The 24,274-nt window shown below is 43.9% G+C and overlaps 2 protein-coding genes across 2 annotated transcripts; both read left to right on the top strand.

Moving 5' to 3' along the window:
• LOC142470846 (vitelline membrane outer layer protein 1-like) lies at positions 1-10,210 on the top strand. Its single transcript, XM_075577645.1, has 3 exons — positions 1-170; positions 8,942-9,054; positions 9,837-10,210. The coding sequence occupies exons 1-3, from the start codon at positions 6-8 to the stop codon at positions 10,129-10,131; spliced, it is 573 nt and encodes a 190-aa protein (XP_075433760.1). The 5' UTR covers positions 1-5; the 3' UTR covers positions 10,132-10,210.
• A 6,967-nt stretch (positions 10,211-17,177) lies between these two features.
• On the top strand, positions 17,178-20,959 carry LOC142471186 (vitelline membrane outer layer protein 1-like). Its single transcript, XM_075577974.1, has 3 exons — positions 17,178-17,342; positions 19,849-19,961; positions 20,665-20,959. The coding sequence occupies exons 1-3, from the start codon at positions 17,178-17,180 to the stop codon at positions 20,957-20,959; spliced, it is 573 nt and encodes a 190-aa protein (XP_075434089.1).
• The last annotated feature ends 3,315 nt before the right edge of the window (positions 20,960-24,274 follow it).

Genomic DNA, 24,274 nt, shown 5'->3' with positions numbered 1-24,274 from the left:
CCACCATGATGTTCCAGGTGGTCTCATCCCTCCTCCTTCTCTCTCTCTTCTCAGTAGGACATGGGCAGAATCCCAAATTCATCAGTGTCTCCAACGGAGGTGCTTGGGGGAAGTGGGGGGATTATCAATATTGTCCCGAAGGTTTCCATGTCAAAGGATTCGATCTCAAGGTGAGACATATATATATATTAACAATATTATTTCTTGCATGGCAATGTATGTTGTGATGTATATGGGATTTTGCTGGCACTAATTCTGCAGGCGGAGTGACATCAATTAACTTATCCGAAGACCACTTCAGAGGCCAGCATATTACTGCAAATACATCTCCTTTTTTTTAACTGTGAATAATGCTTTTTAATCTTTGTATTAGAAATTCCCTTTCCCAATACATAATGCCCTAAACTCTTCCTATTACCATCTTATATCAGACAAAACCCCTTTTCCCTCTTATAAATCTCCTTTAATTTCCCCCAATAGAAATCATTTTATTCCCCCTTAGAGAAATCCCCGTTTAGAAATCCCCATTACTTTACCTATTAAATTAATCGTTTATTCCACCCTATTAAAAAACCCCTTTAATTTTCCATAAAAAAACGGGGTCTGTTTACCTGACACCGGAACATACATACAGTGCTATATATGGGAAATTCAAGACTTCCCCTGATGTCCCCTACCACAGCTCCTAATTTAGAAACACCTTTATTCTCCCTATTAGAGATGACCTCTGTTTTACCTGTACAGACATCCCCTCCACGATCCCCTATTAGACATTCCCTTTACTCTTTCTATTAAAAATCCCTTTAACTCCCCTTAACTCTCCCCCAATTAGAAATCCCCCTTACTCCCCCCCTATTAAATATCCCACATATTACACCTTATGAGAAATCCCCTTTTTCTATGTCTATTAGAAATCCATTTACATTTTCTCACCCTATTAGAAATCCCCTTTACTCTCCCCCTATTAGAAATCCCCTTTACTCTCTCCCTATTAGAACTCCCCTTTACTCTCTCCCCTTTATTAGAAATCTTAACTATTTTTTATTCGAAGGGAAATTTTATATACAAAACATTGGAACAGCTATTTGCCCCTAGCTTTGCAAATTTGTTCATGGGGAAATGGGAGATTGATAATATTTGGCACAATAATCCCTTCCTCAAAAATATTTGTTTTTATAAACTTTTTATAGATGACCTTTTAATAATATGGAGGGGTACAACAGAAGACCTTTTAAGATTTTATGATTATTTGAATAAAAATGATATCAATCTGCATTTTACCCATGAACATAATCCGACATCGATTAACTTTTTAGATTTAGTTTTATTTAATGAAGGGAAAAAGATTTTGACTAAAACTTTTTTTAAAAAGTTGATTCAAATAGTTACCTTGACCAAAAAAGCAACCATTCTAGGTCTTGGATTAATAATATTCCCTATGGTCAACTCCTGAGAATCCGTAGAAATTGTACAAAAGATTCTGATTTTGAGGAACAAGCAGCAATATTATATAAAAAAAATTTGGCAAAGGGTTACAAAAAAGATAAATTGGATGTTGCTTTAGCAAGAGTAAGGGGGCAAAATCGACAATCACTAATTGAAGGAAAAAGTGAAGAAGTAAGGAAAGGGAAAACTGACCCCATTGATGGAAACAATTGTTTATTCATCACAAAGTTTAGTGGGGCCTCTAATGAAATAAGAAAGATTCTAGTGAAACATTGGGGAATTATTCAAAATGACCCAATTTTAGGAAAAACCCTCAAAAATAAACCAGAGATTGTTTTTAAACGTGCAGAAAACCTCAAAAACGTTTTAGCTCCAACAGTTTTGAGAAAGTGTGGAAACACTCTAACAAAAGATCCACACCCAGAAAATATGTGGTTACCGACATGCCCGAGAAGATGTTACAAATGTGGATGCCTTAATTGTTTGACCTGTAAACATATTGTTAACAAAAGTACTGCATTTATGTCTACCGCTACAGGAGAAGTATTCAAAATTAAACAATTCATTAATTGTAATACCAAATATGTTATTTATTTACATACCTGCCCATGTGGCCTTTTTTTACATAGGAAGAACAAAAAGAAGTTTAAAGGAACGTTCTACAGAACACAGAAGAAATATTTTAAAAGATTTTGTAGGCCATTGAGTTTCAAGACATTTCCTTACAAAACATAATATGTGCATTGACGGACTCTCTATTAAGGGAAATGAACAGATTGAGAAAACCAACATGAGAGGAGATAGACTTTTGAGGCTCAGAAAACAGGAGACCTATTGGATTTTTAAATTACAAACCTTGAGTCCAAGGGGTCTCAATGAGTAGCTGGATCTTTTAGCATTTCAATAATAGATGTGAGAATTTTATTTATTGATTGATTTAGATCTGCAATTCATTCCATTAAATGTTTAAATAAAGTGATTGTTTTATTATGTTTAAAGCATTTATATATATACTGTATATGTATTTATCTTTTTAACTGTTATTCATTTTATTGCATTACATCATTGTGTATTTTAATTGCTTGTGTGTTTTTTTTTTTTTTTGTGACATGATCCATTCTTCATACTGTGAGAAGGAGTTCATTTACCCCCTTGTTTTAATTGATTAAGTGAATACACATGCAATGCTGATTTTTTTAATTGGTGCAGCTATCACTAAGGGTATATAAACTCTATGATCTCTACTCTATGGTATCCCTGATGAAGCCACTTTGATGGTGAAACGCGTAGGAGGAGGAGCCAGGGGTCTGTGCTCCCATTTGTCCTATTGGCTGGTCTCATCTGGCACTGCTGTGTGCCCTGGAGGAAGCGGCGTTGTTGTTGGCGTGTCTGTCTGCATCTGGCGATCTGTGCTGCGGAGGAGGATTCAACAGTTCCTGCTGTAGCCGGGAAGGGTTAGTGCGTCACGTCCGGCCGTGACGCCATACCCGGAAACCCGGTGTGGCTGGGTTCAGTTGGTCTCTTACATCTGAGACTTGGAGGAGCTGGCTGAGGAGGAATTTACAGGGAGGAATCTACATGCCGTTTCAAAACAACGATCGGAGGTTGGGTGAGCTCATCCAGTAGTGGCTCATTAATGGCCCATATACACTCTCCCCCCTTTACCTTTTTTCCACCCCCCACCGAATTGTACATCTATCTTGGGCCGTCACCCTGGTCCTAGGAAATTTTCAACCTTGCACTATAATCCACTTTTGCAATTTTGCACCAGCTATACTCACCTTTGTTTATTCTTTTGACTCTCTGCTTGCAGCAGCCAGCTACGATCACCGCTCACCAGTGATTCCAATCATATGGACACTATTCTCAAGATTGTTTTTAATATAAAGTTGTCAATTTGCCATTAACCCGTTTCTACTGCGCTTCCTATATGTTTTTTTTTTCTTTCGTTCTCTTGTTCTCTCTCTCCCTATTACAAATCCCCTTTTACTCCCCCTATAAGAAATCATTGTTACTCTCCCCTATTACAAATCCCCTTTACACGCTCTCCCGATTAGATTTTCTCCCCTCTATTACAATCCCCCAAACTCGCCTCTATTAAATATTCCACTTTACGAGTAAACCTTACGAGTAAACCCCTTTACTCTCCCCACTATTAAAAATCCCCTTTCCTCTCCCCCTATTAGAAACCCCCTTGACTCTCTCCCCTTATTAGAAATCCCCTTTACTCTCTCCCCTTTATTAGAAATCCCCTTTACTCCCCCCTATTAGAAATCCACGTTACTCTCCCCCTATTAGAATTACCCATTACTCTCTTTCCCTACTAAATATCCCCTTTACTCCCTCCATTAGATATTTTTCTTATCCCCCTATTAGAACCCCCCGTGCTCCCCCTATTAATAACCCCATTCCCCCCATTAGAATTCCCTTTCACTCCCTATTAGAATCCCCCATACTCCCCCTATTAGAATCCCCCTTACTCCGCCTATTAGAATCCCCCTTACTTCCTGTAACAGGGGAGTAATCCGTGTTCAAGTAATGTGCCTTTAATCTAGCAGTGTGGTGGTTAACTGCTGGTAGTCAATTAATAAACACCACCTGCCTGATCTAGATTGCTTACAAAAGCCTGTCTGTTGAGACAGGAAGTGACTCCTTAGCTCTGAATGAGAGCTGACCTTTGGAGAGACAGAGGAGTGTTCTTGAGACTCCCAGGAGAGACTGACCAAGAGAACACATATCTCTGGAGCTGACCGGTCTTGAGCTCTGCCCAGCATAGCTGATTGCAAGACACCAAATAAGACTTCTAAACCTGGATGCTGATATTTTCTGTGCACGCACGGGTGCGGTTCCAGGAGAGCAGAGAAGCTTACTGTACAGCAAGAAACAGATAAGACTTTCATAATTAAGAGACTGCTTATATCTGCTTATTTCATGCTATATGTTTTGGGGCTGCGAGACATGCTTGACTTAGGGAGTTGTGAATTAATTGCATGGTATTTTCACTAGAGATACTCCCAAGTGAATAGAAGCTTTGTTCCCCCCCCCCCCCCCCTGTGTTTGGATGGTTTCCTGATGAAAAGGAAAAGGCACAATAAAGCCTATTATGCCGGGAATGAAAGAATGTTTTTTTTTCTGCCAGTAAAAAAAGTCTGCCTATATATATCTTGGGAGCAAAAACAGACACCCAAAGTGTGAAGTGTGAATGCCATAATACCCAAAAATAAGACTGAAAATTACTGAACTCAGGCAGAAAACCAAATTCTGTTGCTGAAGCGGAGAGATTGACCTAGCAAGTAAATGGTGTAAAGCAAACAGAAGTTTTTTCCTAGCAACTACACATTCAGCATACCAAATGAGAGTTTAAACCTAGCAAGTAAATGGTGTAAAGCAAATAGACTTTTTTACCTAGCAACTGCACATCTTGTATACCTGATAAGAGAAAATGCATGCACAGCACTGCTGATATTGAAAAAAAAAAATTCCCAAGAAAGAAAAGTCTACAGAGATGCCTGTGAGAGCTACGACCTCTACAAGCAAAATATGCCCATCTGTAGGACTACCACAATTGGGGGTTCTAGCAAATAAAGTGTCAACAGCTGCAATAGCGCCTCCTGAGGTCAGGAAGAAAATTACGCCTGATAGCCTTATAATGGAGGACAAGATGCAGCGTTCCTGTAATGAACCCTACCCCACGGAAGAGTGGCCCTTCCAGTCCAATAAAGAGGAAGACATCTCTTATGGGGAACCCGAACCGAGTCACACCCACAAAACACCCCAAGAATGGTGGGGGTGCCTGAACTCGGCACGAACAGAAAAGACCGCTCCCTTTGATGACGAATATGATCAGCAGGAGACAGAGCGGAAGCAGCAGATCACCCAATATTTCTGTCAGCTAAAGCAACTGCAAGAAAACCCTGGCGTATATAATGAAGCCGCTAGAATTTCAAATGAAGATGGAGACCCCAATATCCCTCAAGGGACGGTGTCATCCAAATCAAAAAGGCGGAAAAAGAAAAAGGAAAGCAGTTCTTCACTTACCGTGGAAGGAACAGACACGTCCGCAGATCCTGTGGAGCAAAAGGGGGACCGCATTGCCCTGCAGCCTAGAGAAAATTGAGAATTCGTCCCGCGGTTAACCGAATATCCAGAGGGCCCAAGGCAGAAGTCGTGTACCCCAAAGAAGTGTCTGTCCGGTGCCAACAGTGAGGAACCCTCAACCAGTCATCCCAGGGAAGAAGAGCCGGAACCAGTGGGTGACGATCTCTTGACCAGCCCTGAAGACGCCCTGAAAATTGCCAGGCGTGACTGTGATCTACTTCGAGAACAATTGAAACTTGATAGAGCAGATAACACAGAGCTACAGAAAAATAACATGAGGCTACAAAAAGATGTGCTCACAATTTACTCTTTAGCCAGGACAGAATTGGACCATCTCAAGACTGAGCTAGATACTGCAAAGGCTACTATTTCCGCCATGGATGAAAAGCAGAGCCAATCTGATAAAATGGTGGCTACGCTAAAGCGGAAGTATGAGGAGGCACTGAAGCAGATGACAGTCTTCCAGCAAGAGGTTCACACTCTTTGTATAGAGCTGAATGCCTCACAACAGGAGGTCAACAGTGTCCGGATAGAAGTGGACGTATCTCAGAAAGAGTTTCAGATACTCCGCAGAGCACTTGATGCCTCACATCATGAGACCAACAGCTGCCGCACAGACCTGGAAGGTTCCAGAAAGGAACTACACAGTCTCACTGAGGAGCTGGACATTGCTAAAGAAACTATTGGTAATCTTGGTACAGATCTCAAAGTCTCTCAGAAGGAGCTTCAGACCCTCAACCTAGAGAAGGAAGTCTCACGCCAGGAGATTGTCATTATCAAAATAGATGTGCGTAAATGGAAGGAGGACTGCAAAGAAGCCCTGAAGAATACAGAGACTGAAAAAGGAGTAAATTCAAAATTAAAAAGAGAAAACTTAAAACTGAAAGAAGAAAATTTTCAGTTGACAGAAGAAGTCAAGGAAAAGTTTGAAGCAGAGCACCGACTGCAGAACCAACTGCAAGGTCTGCGTACGCACCTCAAGAAGGCAGAGGAGAAGCAGCGAACTCTGCAGGATGACAATCTGCAGGCTGTTAAAGAAATTCAAGTGCTGCAGGAACGTCTGATGTCCCAGTATGTCCCCACAAAGCAGCATCAGAAACTGAAGGCTACCCTGAGCATCACCAAAGCAACGCTAAAAGCCAAGCTTAGAACCCAGGTGACGCGGCACAAAAGGGAGCACAAGAAGGTCCAGAAACTGAAACAAGTAACTGTGGCCCAAGCAAAGAAGTTAATAGAGCTTCACAATGCAATAAAAATGTGGAGGCAAGCTCAGGGAAAGCAAAGCATGCAGATTCCCTGAGAAGAGACTTGCAAGATGCACTCAAAAAACAGGGATCTCTCGCAGATTGTCCCAGTATGTCCCCACAAAGCAGCATCAGAAACTGAAGGCTACCCTGAGCATCACCAAAGCAACGCTAAAAGCCAAGCTTAGAACCCAGGTGACGCGGCACAAAAGGGAGCACAAGAAGGTCCAGAAACTGAAACAAGTAACTGTGGCCCAAGCAAAGAAGTTAATAGAGCTTCACAATGCAATAAAAATGTGGAGGCAAGCTCAGGGAAAGCAAAGCATGCAGATTCCCTGAGAAGAGACTTGCAAGATGCACTCAAAAAACAGGGATCTCTCGCAGATGAGATTACAGTACTACAAGGACAAGTATTGACCCTGACTAAGCGTCAGTATCCCACAGCCTCAAAAACCCATGAAGACAAGGGTACAGTGAGAGTTGGGAATACCGCTCATCTGAAAGACAAGGTTGCAAAATTTGAACCACCTAAACAAGCACTAGCAAAACGTTCAGCCACCCAGCAAGCAACAAAAGAAGGTACACATGCTGAATTAAAACCAGAAGAATCCTTAGCTGATGAAGCTGAAAAGATGGGACATTCTCTGGAAGTGGGTGTGGAATTGCAACTTAATCTAAAAGGGGCTGAACTAGCAACCCCATTGAGTGGGAAAAGGGCTGTTTTTAAACGCTTTGCAACTGCTGCCATACAGTATGCCTACAATAAGATGAGCACCCGACGCGAGGCAAATCTCATGACCGCACACGTAGAAAAAAGACTATACTTGGAGAAAGTCCTACTCGAGCGACTGAGGGGTGCTGATCTCAAACACATTCAGGAGGAGACACGAATAAACTGGAGAAAGGGCTCCAATCCCAACAGGACTGAAGGTTCTCTTCCTCCATCCACTCTCATTCAAGTCACAGAGATATCTAGAATGAGAGTGGAAGGATGGGCTTTGGCCATGGCAAGCACGAGCTTCCCACAACCAGGGGAGGTATGTAACAGGGGAGTAATCCCTGTTCAAGTAATGTGCCTTTAATCTAGCAGTGTGGTGGTTAACTGATGGTAGTCAATTAATAAACACCACCTGCCTGATCTAGATTGCTTACAAAAGCCTGTCTGTTGAGACAGGAAGTGACTCCTTAGCTCTGAATGAGAGCTGACCTTTGGAATGACAGAGGAGTGTTCTTGAGACTCCCAGGAGAGACTGACCAAGGGAACACACATCTCTGGAGCTGACCGGTCTTGAGCTCTGCCCAGCATAGCTGATTGCAAGACACCAAATAAGACTTCTAAACCTGGATGTTGATATTTTCTGTGCACGCACGGGTGCGGTTCCAGGAGAGCAGAGAAGCTTACTGTACAGCAAGAAACAGATAAGACTTTCATAATTAAGAGACTGCTTATATCTACTTATTTCATGCTATATGTTTTGGGGCTGGAAGACATGCTTGACTTAGGGAGTTGTGAATTAATTGCATGGTATTTTCACTAGAGATACTCCCAAGTGAAAAGAAGCTTTGTTCCCCCCCGTGTTTGGATGGTTTCCTGATGAAAAGGGAAAGGCACAATAAAGCCTATTATAATTTCACCTTATAAAGTCTCCAATTGTGTACCTCTGTGAACGTCCGTCTACACTCCCCTTATTAGAATCCCTCTTACTCCCCTATTAGAAATCCCCTTTGCTTTCCCATTATTCCCTTAATCCCAAACCTCACTATAACACCCTCCAGCGATTTCCATTCCCTTTAATTATGGCCGTTGTGATCAGAGCAAAGTGACCTAAAGACAGGGACGTGTTTAATGGGTTAAAGGGTAAGTCCCACATAGGGACAAAGTGACCTAATGACATGGACGTGTTTAATGGGTTAAAGGGTCAGTCCCATGTAGGGGCAAAGTGACCTAATGACAGGGACGTGTTTAATGGGTTAAAGGGTCAGTCCCACGTAAGAGCAAAGTGACCTAATGACAGGGACGTGTTTAATGGGTTAAAGGGACAGTCCCACGTATGAGCAAAGTGACCTAATGACAGGGACTTGTTTAATTGGTTGAGGGGTTATGAGTATTTATATATGAGATGGATACATTGTAACTGATCTTCCTGATACAGGTGAAAGGAGATCAGGGGAAGGGGGATGATACGGCTCTGAACGGGATACGACTGCACTGTGTTAGCAAAGATGCCAGTCAGAAAGAACGTTTAATTCAATCTGCTGAAGGAAGGTGAGTCAGTCTTCAGAACATTCACAGCCTCGCAGGTCTCTTCTTCACCTGTACAGAGCTTTCCAAACATCACAAGTGTTTTCTTCAAATATACAGACCTTTCCAAACCTCACATGTCTCTTCTTCACATGTACAGAGCTTTCCTAACCTCACAGGTCTCTTCTTAACATGTACAGAGATTTCCAAACCACACAGGTCTCTTCTTCACATGTACAGAGCTTTGCAAACCTCACAGGTCTCTTCTTAACATGTACAGAGATTTCCAAACCACACAGGTCTCTTCTTCACATGTACAGAGCTTTGCAAACCTCACAGGTCTCTTCTTAACATGTACATAGATTTCCAAACCATACAGGTCTCTTCTTCACATGTACAGAGCTTTCCAAACATATACACTATTAGGATGACAGGATGTTGGGGAATATAAGGAGTGGTGTATAAGGCAGTGAGGAGGGCAGCAACATGTTGGGGTGTATAGGGAGGGAAATTAAGGCAGCTTGGAGGATAGCAGGGTGTTCGGGTATATAGAGAGGGGGATCACAAGAGATTAAGGGAGGGGGTGATACCACTTTACAGATTAAAAATCACCTTTACTATCACCCTATTAGAAATCCCCTATACTCCCAAGAAGGACGTAGGACAGGGACAATGCCACTATATAGATAATTGGTCAGACCTCACGTAAAGTCCTGTGCCCCGTCCAACAGGTTAGGTCTCCTCTGCAAAAGAACCTAGGAAGTTTCCTCTTCACCACTAACCACGTCCTCCTTCTTCTCTCTCAGCTGGGGTTCATGGACTTCCCCTGTTTTCTGTTTCCAAGGACTGCTCATCGGCTTCTCCTTGAGAGTACAGAAATTTCAGTGGTTCGGGGACGACACTGCAGCCAACAACATCATATTTAAGTGCTCAGACGAATCGATACTAGAGGGATCTGGGCTCTCGTGGGGGACATACGGACCCTGGAGCCAGTCCTGCGAAATATCGATCTGTGGCATCCGCACCAAGGTGGAGGGACCCCAAGGAAAAAGAGATGACACGGCCCTCAATGATGTCCAGTTCACCTGCTGTAGCAACTGAATCTTCTCTCTTCTCAGCTTCCCCATGAATGGTCTCCTGTTGGTCTACATTGAAGTGGGAAGGTCTTCGGAGGGAGAGTTGGGGGGTCTAAGCCTGTGATGTCTCTAAAAATAGCTGGTGGAGATGGTTGGGGATGCAGATATTTTAGGGCCCAAATTAGTGGGACGTTCGTACTGTTCAATTTGAAATTGTGACTTAAAATTGAACTTTAAACTTATATAAAATAAAGAAATTTCTTTTTAATATTTAAATTCATTTATCCCCTCTTTATAACTCCTCTGATTGCTCCATATAACCCCTCTCTATAAATCCTAATTTTGCATTATATAAACTCTCCCTATAAATCCTCCTATTGTCCCATATAACCGCTCCCTATAGCTCATCCTATTACCCCATATAACCTCTACCTATAACTCCTCCTATTACCCCATATAACCTGCCCCTATAACTCCTCATATTGCCCATATTACCGCTCCCTATAACTTCCCCTAATACCCCATGTAACCGCTCCCTGTAAGTCCTCCTATTATGCCATATAACTTCTCCCTATAACTTTCCCTATTACCCTATATAACCACTCCTTATAACTCCTCTTATTGCCCCATATAACCCCGAGGTGGGCAATCCTATCACCAATCGCCACAAGTGTGGCGAAGTTGAGTTTGCAGCTCACACAGTAAAATAAATTTTTCCTGACGGCGTGTGCTGGTTTCCGCTGTCTGAATGAGTCAACAAAGTGAATCAGCAACAGGTGATAGTGCTGAGGTGAGGGAAGCAGCAGGTGATAGTGCTGAGGTGAGGGAAGCAGCAGGTGATAGTGCTGAGGTGAGGGAAGCAGCAGGTGATAGTGCTGAGGTGAGGGAAGCAGCAGGTGATAGTGCTGAGGTGAGTGAAGCAGCAGCAGGTGATAGTGCTGAGGTGAGGGAAGTAGCAGCAGGTGATAGTGCTCAGGTGAGTGACGCAGCAGGTGATAGTGCTGAGGTGAGGGAAGCAGCAGCAGGTGATAGTGCTGAGGTGAGTGAAGCAGCAGCAGGTGAAAGTGCGGAATTGTGGGAAGCAGCAGCAGGGGATAGTGCTGAGGTGAGGGAAGCAGCAGCAGGTGATAGTGCTGACGAACAATGTGTATTTTTTTAAATGTTCAATGAAGCTACCTAATTTCTCAATTTTTACATGGTGTGGCGATTTTCACTTTTCATTTGCCACACCTTTGGCTACATTATATATAATAATAATAAGAATAATAGTTTGCCCACTTCTAATATATAACCGCTCCCTATAACTCCTCCTATTACCCCATATAACCACTCCCTGCAGGGCAGGGGGCATGGATCAGGGCAGGGGGCAGAGCGGGATGTAGAAGGGGGCGCAGAGCAGGGAGCAGAGTGGGTAGCATAGCATGGCATTGAGTAGGGAGCAGTGCAAGGGGCAGAGCAGGGCGTAGAGCAGGGCACAGAGCAGGGAGCAGAGCGGGGACCAGAGTGGGGAGCAGAGCAGGGCATTGAGCAGGGGCAGAGCAGGGGGCAGACCAGGGCATTGAGCAGGAGGCAGAGCAGGGGGCAGAGCTCTTGTTTTGGGAAACGGCTAAAGTAGTTCAAAGAAGTGACATTATATTGTATGTATGCAACCAGCGAAAAAAGCTTCTAAATATAAGGCACAAAATAAGGAGGAATATCTCTCGAGGGAAAGGGAATTCGAGTTCTGATTACACGAGAGAGAGCTGCCGAGCCTGAACTCTAACACTGCAAGGTTTATGCGATATGGGAATATAGCAGGGGAAAAGGTTGGCTAATTTAGTAGCAAATAACAGATGAAATGCACATATAAGCGGTCCTTAAAGACTGGCAGGGAATCAGACAGACCTGTTCCAATAAGATAGTGGATTTACTGCAATCCTTCTATGCAAAGTTATACAACCAGCCAAATATTGACCAAGAGCAGCGGGATAGAGGTTGGAAGGACTTGAGGCGTCTGTGAGAATTCGCAGGCAGGGTGACACTCCTGCCGCTGTTTGCAAACTCACAAACAAGGGTTCGTTGGATAATGAGAAGTTTATTTAATACATAGGGGGTTATGCACTAAGTAGTGATAAGTGGGTTTTCTGGGTGCTATGCACAAAGCAGTGATAAGTGGGTTTTCTGGGTGCTATGCACAAAGCAGTGATAAGTGCTTTTAAGTGAGATACCTGCCTTTATAGTGTGATACTGCCTGTTGTGAGATTCACAAAGCAGTGATAACACTGCAGTATCGTGCTATAATGGCTTTTTATCCCACTTAAAAGCACTTATCACTGCTTTGTGAATCTCATAGCAGACAGTATCACGCTATAAAGGCATTTATCTCACTTAAAAGACTTATCACTGCTTTGTGAATCTCACAGAAGGCAATATCACGCTATAATGGCTTTTTATCTCACTTAGGGGGCTATGCACTAAGCAGTGATAAGTGCTTTAAAAAACAAACAGCCGGCAAATACAATAAAATAACTCAGTGAATAAATTCTGACCAGATGAAGAATCCAATCACGGCTACCAAACAGTTCCTGAGGAGAATCTTGACTGAAGTCTCACAGCAAAGACAAACAAACACGAGAGACAAAAAAGACAAAGAAAAAAATCATAGTGCAGCCCTAATAAATAAAGCATGAAAATTCAAACACATACAAAGAATAACCAAATAGCTATTACAATTTAATAAAACAGTGTAATTGAATATAAAAAAAACAAACAATTGCCTATTAAGATTTGGGACATAAGCAGAACAAGTTCATCCAGTAGGAGTAAAATTGGAATCCTACTTACATCAGTGCCGAAATAACAAGACCAATGGAACAGGTGTAATTCCTCCACAGGTGTATTGACCTCTGCGGGGAACGTCACACGAGTCCTCCGGTGCTCCGTGCTGCTCAGACAAGCACCGCCGCCGTGCTCACAGACCCGCTGGTCACGCGGTGAACAGATGACGTCACCAAACAGCGCAACATCGCCAAAAGCTCCTGAAGGCCGATATAGCTCCAGTCACTCAAATGATTGATTTCCTGACTGATCACAGGCACGCCCCTAACAAAGTCACGAAATGCATGGGGTGGTTATATTTGCGCTTGAGGACTTGAGGGCTCTACTAGCTCATTCTCCCATCTGTTCTATGGTCTTGTTAATTCGGCTCTGCTGTAAGTAGGAATCCAATTTTACTCCTACTGGATGAACTTGTTCTGCTTATGTCCCAAATCTTAATAGGCAATTGTTTGTCTTTTTTTATATTCAATTACACTGTTTTATTAAATTGTAGATACCTCTTAAGGCACTTTATTCTCACTGAGACATGTGAGATGTTAATACTACTCCTACATCTTACCTCACATTGGACTTATTACAATATTGCACTATGTGTGAATTTACTTTTGCATTCTATGAATCACTTTACGTTCCCCGAACGACACCAATCTCACGTCCATGAGGACCTATTGGGTAGTGCAGCACAGCAAATAATTGTAGTGTATTATTATTTGATTTTATTAACATTTTGTATTATATCCACATATATGTATAGATTTAATCTATAAATCTATAAATTTAATCTATAAATTTGGCATTGTCATCAGAGCTCCTCAGTGTTTTTCTCTACCAAGGATTAAACAGAAATCCCTGCACATTACGTTACCATAGATCGGGATTTTCTCCCGGAGAGGTCACTGGCGCAGAAACGAGACATCACGTGTTTGGTCCAAAACACACCTCTGTTGAAATCTGATTTTCCTCATTCCTTTCCTATGTCTTACGGACTATTTTTTTCCCCATTGAAACAACATAAGCCCAGCCCTATTGTAAACCAGCTGCGAGATTGACGTTTTTACGACAGTGTAAAAAAAACCTACCAAACGACGTTTATGTTTTGCCTCAGTAATTAAACGTAATTAAACGCAATTAAACGCACACATAAGGAAGGAGAAGAGAAGGGGCTAGAGAGATGCCAAGAGCACCATCTTGTCTCCTTGAGGGTCTCATGCACAAGGAATGAGGGAAGCTCTTCAGCTCTTTATTTACACTGGCGACACAGTTTATTACACTGCGGCCAGATCCGCAAGCCGGGAGATTTCCCGGCTTGCTAGTGGCCGCCCCTCGGCGTGCCGCGCGTCATAGACGCGCGGTCACGCGTCTTCGGGAGCGTGCGCCCCCTGAACGCGCGTCCAGGGGCTCCTCGAGGGAGCCCTGGTGTCCCGCGATCGCGGGACAGCGGCAGGGGGTTCCGGGGGACCCGGCGGACCCGGCAGCGGTAGGGAGAGCGCCCCGATCGGAGGGCGCTCTTCCGCTGCTTCGGCGCGCGCCCGTCACTCTCGGGCGCGCGCCAGGCTACTGCTGCGGCACAGAACGGGCAAATGCTCGAATAAACTGTGCCGCAGCAGTATGGAGGAGCTCCATCAACTCATGGTCTACCTTCCCTGGCTCTCTTCCACTGGCCAACATCCTGGAGCTACCCATTGTCCATTGTTGTCTACCCTATAAACCAAGCACGAGGTCATCATGACCTTGTGGGCAATTTCTGTGTGGTTTTCTAACTCATTAAACACGTAATTGTCCTGAGGTCTCTTTGCGCCTACGTGGGACTGACCCTTTAACCCATTAAATGGTTTTCAGATAAAAGCTAATTGTGGAATTTTGGAACATTCATCACTTTATGGGGTTATCGGGGACACCGCTCTCATTAAGGCGTCACTAAGGGATCAGACCTAAACGGGATAAGAAGGCTGCAGTGGCTGCAGGACTGATTTACAGGGTAATTCTTAGAGGATTGATAACACGGACATAGTGAAAGGGAATGGAAACCCCTCGGGGGCTTCATAGTGAGGTTTGGGATTAATGTGATAATGGGAAAGCAGAGGGGATTTCTAATAGGTGAGAGTAAAGGGGACTTCTGTTAGGGGGAGAGTAAAGGGGATTTCTAATAGGTGAGAGTAAAGGGGATTTCTAATAGGGGGAGAGTAAAGGGGATTTCTAATAGGGGGAGAGTAAAGGGGATTTCTAATAGGTGAGAGTAAAGGGGATTTCTGTTAGGGGGAGAGTAAATGGGATTTCTGTTAGGGGGAGAGTAAAGGGGATTTCTGTTAGGGGGAGAGTAAAGGGGATTTCTAATAGGTGAGAGTAAAGGGAATTTCTGTTAGGGGGAGAGTAAATGGGATTTCTGTTAGGGGGAGAGTAATGGGGATTTCTAATAGGTGAGAGTAAAGAGGATTTCTTTTAGGGGGAGAGTAAAGGGGGTTTTTGTTAGGGGGAGAGAAAAGGGATTTCTGTTAGGGGGAGAGTAAAGAGGATTTCTTTTAGGGGGAGAGTAAAGGGGGTTTTTGTTAGGCGGAGAGTAAAGGGGATTTCTGTTGGGGGGAGAGTAAAGGGGATTTCTGTAAGAGGGAGAGAAAGGGGATTTCTGTTAGGGGGAGAGTAAAGAGGATTTCTTTTAGGGGGAGAGTAAAGGGGGTTTTTGTTAGGCGGAGAGTAAAGGGGATTTCTGTGAGGGGAGAGTAAAGAGGATTTCTTTTAGGGGGAGAGTAAAGGGGGTTTTTGTTAGGCGGAGAGTAAAGGGGATTTCTGTGAGGGGAGAGTAAATGGGATTTCTGTTAGGCGGAGAGTAAAGGGGATTTCTGTTGGGGGGAGAGTAAAGGGGATTTCTGTTAGGGGGAGAGTAAAGGGGATTTCTGTTAGGGGGAGAGTAAAGGGGATTTCTAATAGGTGAGAGTAAAGGGGATTTCTGTTAGGGGGAGAGTAAAGGGGATTTCTGTTAGGGGGAGAGTAAAGGGGGTTTCTGTTAGGGGGAGAGTAAAGGGGATTTCTGTTAGGGGGAGAGTAAAGGGGATTTCTGTTAGGGGGAGAGTAAATGGGATTTCTGTTAGGGGGAGAGAAAAGGGATTTCTGTTAGGGGGAGAGTAAAGGGATTTCTGTTAGGGGGAGAGTAAAGGGGATTTCTGTTAGGGGGAGAGTAAAGGGGATTTCTGTTAGGGGGAGAGTAAAGGGGATTTCTGTTAGGGGGAGAGTAAAGGGATTTCTGTTAGCGGGAGAGTAATGGGATTTCTGTTAGGGGGAGAGTTATGGGATTTCTGTTAGGCGGAGAGTAAAGGGGATTTCTGTTAGGGGGAGAGTAAAGGGATTTCTGTTAGGGAGAGAGTAAATGGGATTTCTGTGAGGGGAGAGTAAAGGGGATTTCTGTTAGGGGGAGAGTAATGGGGATTTCTGTTAGGGGGAGAGTAACAGGGATTTCTGTTAGGGGGAGAGTAATGGGATTTCTGTTAGGGGGAGAGTAATGGGGATTTCTGTGAGGGGGAGAGTAAAGGGGATTTCTTTTAGGGGGAGAGTAATGGGATTTCTGTTAGGGGGACAGTAAAGGGGATTTCTGTTAGGGGGAGAGTAATGGGATTTCTGTTAGGGGGAGAGTAAAGGGGATTTCTGTGAGGGGGAGAGTAAAGGGGATTTCTTTTAGTGGGAGAGTAATGGGATTTCTGTTAGGGGGACAGTAAAGGGGATTTCTGTTAGGGGGAGAGTAATGGGATTTCTGTTAGGTGGAGAGTAAAGGGGATTTCTGTGAGGGGAGAGTAACGGATTTCTGTTAGGGGGAGAGTAAAGGGGATTTCTGTTAGGGGGAGAGTAACGGGGATTTCTGTAGGGGGAGAGTAAATGGGATTTCTGTTAGGGGGAGAGTAATGGGATTTCTGTTAGGGGGAGAGAAAAGGGGATTTCTGTTAGGGGGAGAGTAAAGGGGATTTCTGTTAGGGGGAGAGTAACGGGGATGTCTTAAAAGGTGAAATCATTGTAATTTCTAATAAAGAAAGTAAATTAAATTATAATGGTGGTATTGTACAGGGGATTTCTAATTGGGCAAATAAGCTACTCAAGTTTCAACCGGTTAGAGGAGTTCTTGCAAAATCCAGAAGGGGGGTTGGGTGGGAGGTGTTAACTCGAGAAGATCCGGCATTGGGTTGGCTCATTCTGGATGGGTTGGTCTATAAATAGACAATGCAGTTGACATCTCTTGACATCTCCAGTTGAGTTCCTCAAGAGCCCACCATGATGTTCCAGGCGGTCTCATCCCTCCTCCTCCTCTCTCTCTTCTCAGTAGGATACGGGCAGAAACCCAGTGTCATCAGTGTCTCCAACGGAGGTCCTTGGGGAAAGTGGGGGGACTATGAATATTGTCCCGAAGGATTCCATGTCAAAGGATTCGATCTCAAGGTGAGACAAATATATAAATATATTAACAATATTATTTCTTGCATGGCAATGTATGTTGTGATGTATATGGGATTTTGCTGGCACTAATTCTGCAGGCGGAGTGACATCAATTAACTTATCCGAAGACCACTTCAGAGGCCAGCATATTACTGCAAATACATCTCCTTTTTTTTAACTGTGAATGATGCTTTTTAATCTTTGTATTAGAAATTCCTTTTCCCAATACTTAATGCCCTAAACTCTTCCTATTACATATCCCCTTTACCATCTTATATCAGACAAAACCCCTTTTCCCTCTTATAAATCTCCTTTAATTTCCCCCAATAGAAATCATTTTATTCCACCTTAGAGAAATCCCCCGTTTAGAAATCCCCATTACTTTACCTATTAAATGAATCGTTTATTCCACCCTATTAGAAAACCCCTTTAATTTTCCATAAAAAAACGGGGTGTGTTTACCTGACACCGGAACATACATACAGTGCTATATATGGGAAATACAAGACTTCCCCTGATGTCCCCTACCACAGCTCCTAATTTAGGAACCCCTTTATTCTCCCTATTAGAGATGACCTATGTTTTACCTGTACAGACATCCCCTCCACTCTCCCCTATTAGAAATTCCCTTTACTCTTCCTATTAAACATCCCCTTAACTCTCCCCCAATTAGAAATCCCCCTTACTTCCCCCTATTAAATATCCTACAATCCCCTTTACCCTATGTCTATTAGAAATCCATTTACATTTTCTCACCCTATTAGAAATCCCCTTTACTCTCACCCTATTAAAAATCCCCTTTACTCTCACCCAATTAGAAATTCCCTTTACTCCACCCCTATTAGAAATCCCCTTTACTCTCTCCCCCTATTAAAAATTCCCTTTACTCTCCCCCTATTAGGAATCCCCTTTTCTCTCTCCCCTTATTAGAAATCCCCTTTACACTCTCCCCACTATTAAAAATCCCCTTTCCTCTCCCCCTATTAGAAACCCCCTTTACTCACTCCCCTTTATTAGAAATCCCCTTTACTCTCTCCCCCTATTAGAAATCCCCTATACTCTCTCCCCTTTATTAGAAACCCCCTTTACTCTCCCCCTATTAGAAATCACCTTTACTCTCTCCCCTTTATTAGAAATCCCCTTTACTCCCCCCTATTAGAAATCCACGTTACTCTCCCCCTATTACTCTCTTTCCCTACTAAATATCCCCTTTACTCCCTCCATTAGATATTTTTCTTATCCCCCTATTAGAACCCCCCGTACTTCCCCTATTAATATCCCCCATTCCCCCCCCATTAGAATTCCCTTTCGCTCCCTATTAGAATCCCCCTTTCTCCCCCTATTAGAATCCCCCTTATTCCCCTTATTAAAATCGCCCTTACTCCCCTTATTAGAATCCCCCTTACTCCCCTTATTAGAATCTCTCTTACTCACCCTATTAGAATCCCTCTTACTCCCCCTATTAGAATCCCCTTTGCTTTCCCATTATCCCCTTAATCCCAAACCTCACTATAACGCCCTCCTGCGATTTCCATTCCCTTTAATTATGGCCGTTGTGATCAGAGCAAACTGACCTAATGACAGGGACATGTTTAATGGGTTAAAGGGTCGGTCCCACGTAGGAGCAAAGTGTAATAATGACCGGGACATGTTTAGTGGGTTAAAGGGTCAGTCCCACGTAGGGGCAAAGTGACCTAATGACAGGGACGTGTGTGTAATGGGTTAAAGTGTCACTCCCACGTAGGGCCAAAGTGACCTAATGATAGGGACGTGTTTAATGGGTTAAAGGGTCAGTCCCACGTAGGGACAAAGTGACCTAATAACATGGACGTGTTTAATGGGTTGAAGTGTCAGTCCCACGTAGGGGCAAAGTGACCTAATGACAGGGACGTGTTTAATGGGTTAAAGGGTCAGTCCCACGCAGGAGCAAAGTGACCTAATGACAGCGACGTGTTTAATGGGTTAAAGTGTCAGTCCCACGTAGGAGCAAAGTGACCTAATGACAGGGGCGTGTTTAATGGGTTAAAGGGTCAGTCCCACGCAGGGGCAAAGTGACCTAATGACAGGGACGTTATTAATGAGTTAAAGGGTCAGTCCCACGTAGGGGCAAAGTGACATAATGAGAGGGACGTGTTCAATGGGTTAAAGGGTCAGTCCCACGTAGGAGCAAAGTGACCTAATGATAGGGACGTGTTTAATGGGTTAAAGGGTCAGTCCCACGTAGGGGCAAAGTGACCTAATGACAGGGACGTGTTTAATGGGTTAAAGGGTCAGTCCCACGTAAGAGCAAAGTGACCTAATGACAGGGACGTGTTTAATGGGTTAAAGGGTCAGTCCCACGTAGGGGCAAAGTGACCTAATGACAGGAACATGTTTAATGGGTTAAAGGGTCAGTCCCACGTAGGAGCAAAGTGACTTACTGTAATGACAGGGACGTGTTTAATGGGTTGAGGGGTTATGAGTAGTTATATATGAGATGGATACATTGTAACTGATATTCCTGATACAGGTGGAAGGGAAGCAGGGGATGGGGGATGATACGGCTCTGAATGGGATACGGCTGCACTGTGTTAGCAAAGATGCCAGTCAGAAGGAACGTTTAATTCAATCTGCTGAAGGAAGGTGAGTGAGTCTTCAGAACATTCACAGCCTCGCAGGTCTTTTCTTCACCTGTACAGAGCTTTTCAAACCTCACAGGTCTCTTCTTCACATGTACAGACCTTTCCAAACCTCACAGGTCTCTTCTTCACATGTACAGAGCTTTCCTAACCTCACAGGTCTCTTCTTCACATGCACAGAGCTTTCCAAATCTCACAGGTCTCTTTTTTCACATGTACAGAGCTTTCCCAAACCTCACAGGTCTCTTTTTCACATGTACAGAGCTGTCCAAACTTCACAGGTCTCTTCTTCACACGTACAGAGCTATCCAAACATATATTAGGATATTGGGGTGAATATGGAAGGGCATATAAGGTGTATAAGGCAGTGTGGAGTTCAGCAACATGCTGGTGTGTATAGGAAGGAAAATTAAGGCAGCTGGGAGGATAGCAGGGAATTTGGGTATATAGAGAGGGGTATCACTAGGAGATTAAGGGAGTGGGGAGGATACCACTTTACAGATTAAAAATCCCGTTTACTCTCATTTTATTAGAAGTTCCCTTTACTCCCCAGAAGAACGTAGGACAGGAGCAATGCCCCTATATAGATAATTGGTCAGACCTGACGTAAAGTCCTATGCCCCGTCCTACAGGTCAGGTCACCTCGTTCAAAGGTCTTAGGATTTTTTCTCATCACCACTAACCACATCCTCCTTCTTCTCTATCAGGTGGGGCTCGTGGACCTCCACTGTGTGGTGTCCTAACGGATTCCTCATCGCCTTCTCCTTGAGAGTTGAGTCATTTCAGGGTCTCGGTGACGACACTGCCGCCAACAACATCATGTTTAAGTGCTCAGACAATTCGATACTCCAGGGATCTGGACAATCGTGGGGGAAATACGGAGGCTGGAGCCAGTCCTGCCAAATAGGGATCTGTGGCATCAGAACCAAGGTGGAGACACCCCAAGGAAATGGAGATGACACGGCCCTCAATGATGTTGAGTTCAAGTGCTGTAGCAACTGAGTCTACTCTCATCTTGGCTTCCCAATGAAGGGTCTCCAGTTGGTCTACATTCAACTGGGTAGAATTTGGAAGGGAGAGTTGGACAGGTTTAAGTCTGCGATGTCTCTGAAATTAGCTGGTGGAGATGGTTGGGGATGCAAATCTTTTAGGGCCCAAATTAGTGGGACGTTCGTACTGTTCATTTTGAAATTATGAAATAAAATTACATTTTAATCTAATATAAAATTAATGAATTAATTTGCAATATTTTGATTCATTTATCCCCTATATATAATCTCTCCCTATAACTTCTCCTACTGCTCCATATAACCACTCCCTATAACTCCTCCTATTACTTCATATTTGTCCACCCGATAACTCCTCCTATTACCCCATATAACCTCTCCCTATAACTTCTATTACCCCATGAAACCACTTCCTAAACTGTAACTCCTCCTTTGCCCCATATAACCGCTCCCTGCAAGTCCTCCTATTATCCCATATAACTGCTCCCTATAACTCCTTCTATTATCTCATTTTACCACTCCCTATAACTCCTCATATTGCCCCATTTAACCGCTCCCTGTAAATCATATTGTCCCATATAACCCCTCCCTATAACTTCTTCAATTACCCCATAGAACCCCTACCTATTACCCTATATAACCGCTTGTGGACGGACGTTCACAGAGGTACGCAATTAGGAGGCTTTATAACGTGAAATTATAATAGGCTTTATTGTGCCTGTTCCTTTTCATCAGGAAAATTATCCAAACACAGGGGGGGAAACAAAGCTTCCATTCACTTGGGAGTAATTCTAGTGAAAACACTATGCAACCACTTCACATCTCCCTAGTCAAGCATTTCTCCCCAGCCCAAAACATAGCATGAAAATAAGCAGATACAGTATAAGCAGTCTCTTAATAATGAAAGTCTTATCTGTTTATCAGCTGTAGAGGAAGCTTCTCTGCTCACCTGGAACCGCACTGAGCGTGCACAGAAAATCAGCATCCAGGTTTAGAAGTCTTATTTGGGCCTTGTGTCTTGAAAGCAGCTCTGCTAACTTTGGCAGAGCTCAAAACAAGTGTGTCTCCAAGTTCAGCTCAGGTGTCAGCTAAAGAGTTCTCACTTCCTGTTTCAAAAGACAGGCTTTCTAAGCCATCTCAATCAGGCAGGTAGTGTTTAGTAATTAACTACCAGAAGTTAACCACCACACTGCTAGATTAAAGGCACATTACTGAACAGGGATAAGTCCCCTGTTACATACCTCCCCTGTTTGTGGGAAGCTCAGGCTTACCACGGCCAAAGCCCATCCTTCCACTCTCATTCGAGATCTTTCTGTGACTTGAATGAGAGTGGATGGAGGAAGAGAACCCTCTGTCCCGCTGCGATTGGAGCCCTTTCTCCAGTTTATTTTTGTCTCCTCCCGAAGATGCTTGAGATCAGCACTCCTCAGTCATTCGAGGAGGACATTTTCCACGTAAAGTCTTCTTATTGCTTGCGCGGTCTTGAGATTTCTGTTGCGTCGGGCACTCCTCTTTTTGTAGACAAAGTGTATGGCAACAGTTGTAGAGCAGTTAGGACTAGCCCTTGGAGTTTTCTGCTCTTGAAGCGGTCTTTCTGCAGCTTCTCCACACCGCTCCCTATAACTTCTTCAATTACCCCATAGAACCCCTACCTATAACCCTATATAACCGCTCCCTATAACTCCTCCTATTACGTATTAATGTATGTATGTATTTTTATTTATATTGCGCCATTAATGTACATAGCGCTTCAAAGCAGTAATACACGTGACAATCATATAAATAACAAATAATACAAATAACAAATAATGGGAAGAAGTGATTCAGATATAAAAGTAACATTTAGGAAAAGGAGTCCCTGCTCCGAAGAGCTTACAATCTAATTGGTTGGTAGGAGGAACGTACAGAGACAGTAGGAGGGCGTTCTGGTAAGTGCGTCTGCAGGGGGGTAAGGTTTATGTATGAGGTGTATAGTATTAGCCATAGTGCTACTCATATGCTTCATTAAGGTGTGATTTAAGATAGATCTTAAAGGTGGATAGAGAGGGTGCTAGTCGGATATTGAGGGGAAGGGCATTCCAGAGGTGCGGGGCAGTCAGTGAGAAAGGTTTAAGGCGGGAGAGGGCTTTAGATACAAAGGGGTGGAGAGAAAACATCCTTGAGCGGAATGCAAGAGTCGGGATGGTGTATAGCGAGAAATTAGGGCTGAGATGTAAGGAGGGGCAGAGGAGTGTAATGCTTTAAAAGTGAGGAGGAGAATTGAGTGCGAGATGTGGGATTTGATAGGAAGCCAGGAGAGGGATTTCAGGAGGAGAGACGCCGAGACAGATTTCGGAAAGAGTAGAGTGATTCTGGCAGCAGTGTTTAGGATAGATTGTAGGGGACACAGGTGAGAGGCAGGAAGGACGGTGTCACAGACTCCAGGTGCAGGTAGGACCTCAATGGCCAGAAAAGCTGGGGACAGGCAAGGCTAGTCAGGGTCACAGGCAAGGGTTCTGGGCAGGCAGCAGGAATCGTAGTTGGGGTCAAATGCAGGGGTCGGCAGCAGGAGGGCAGGAACAGGGCAACAGGACTGGACACGGGAAAAGGGCTGGGCAAGGGATCAGGACAAATGGGGACAGGCCAGTTGTATGCAAGGACCTTTAATATGAAACAGGACTATACAGAACAGGACGGAACAGATCAGGTGAGGCAGCGGGAGTCAGGAACACAAAACAAAGGCAAAGAGGAACAGGAAACTATAAAGGCAGGCATAGACAGAGGACAGGAGAAACCAAGAGGAGACAGACAGAGGAAAACCCAGAACAGACAGAAAAAGCAGCGCAACCGGTGGACAGACAAAGGAACTGCGGCTGGGAGCAAGATGTCTAGGAAGACCCGGACAGCCGGACAGCAGGAGGTTACAGTAATCGAGATGGGAGACAATGAGGGCCTGTGTCAGAGTTTTAGCAGTGGATCAACCGAGGAAAGGGTGTATCTTTGTAGTATCGCGAAGGAAAAAACTACAGGATTAAGCTACCTGTTTAATGTGAGAGGAGAATGTGGGAGACAAGTCGAGTTTGACCCCTAGGCAGCGTGCTTGTGCTACTGGGTGTATGATAGTACTTCCAACAGTAATGTGGAAGGAGGAAGTAGGGCCAGGTTTGGGAGGAAATATGAGGAGCTCCAGTTTTGACATGTTAAGTTTAAGTCGGCGGAGGACCATCCAGTATATTATAGCAAAGAGACATTCAAAAACTTTGGTCTGTGCAGCAGGTGTAAGGTCAGGGGTTGAAAAGTTAATTTGTGTGTCGTCAACATAGAGGTGATA

Source organism: Ascaphus truei, chromosome 20 (assembly GCF_040206685.1).
Source record: "Ascaphus truei isolate aAscTru1 chromosome 20, aAscTru1.hap1, whole genome shotgun sequence".
Taxonomy (NCBI): domain Eukaryota; kingdom Metazoa; phylum Chordata; class Amphibia; order Anura; family Ascaphidae; genus Ascaphus; species Ascaphus truei.
Note: the sequence above shows the minus strand (reverse complement) of the source record. Positions and strands in the feature narration are given on the sequence as shown.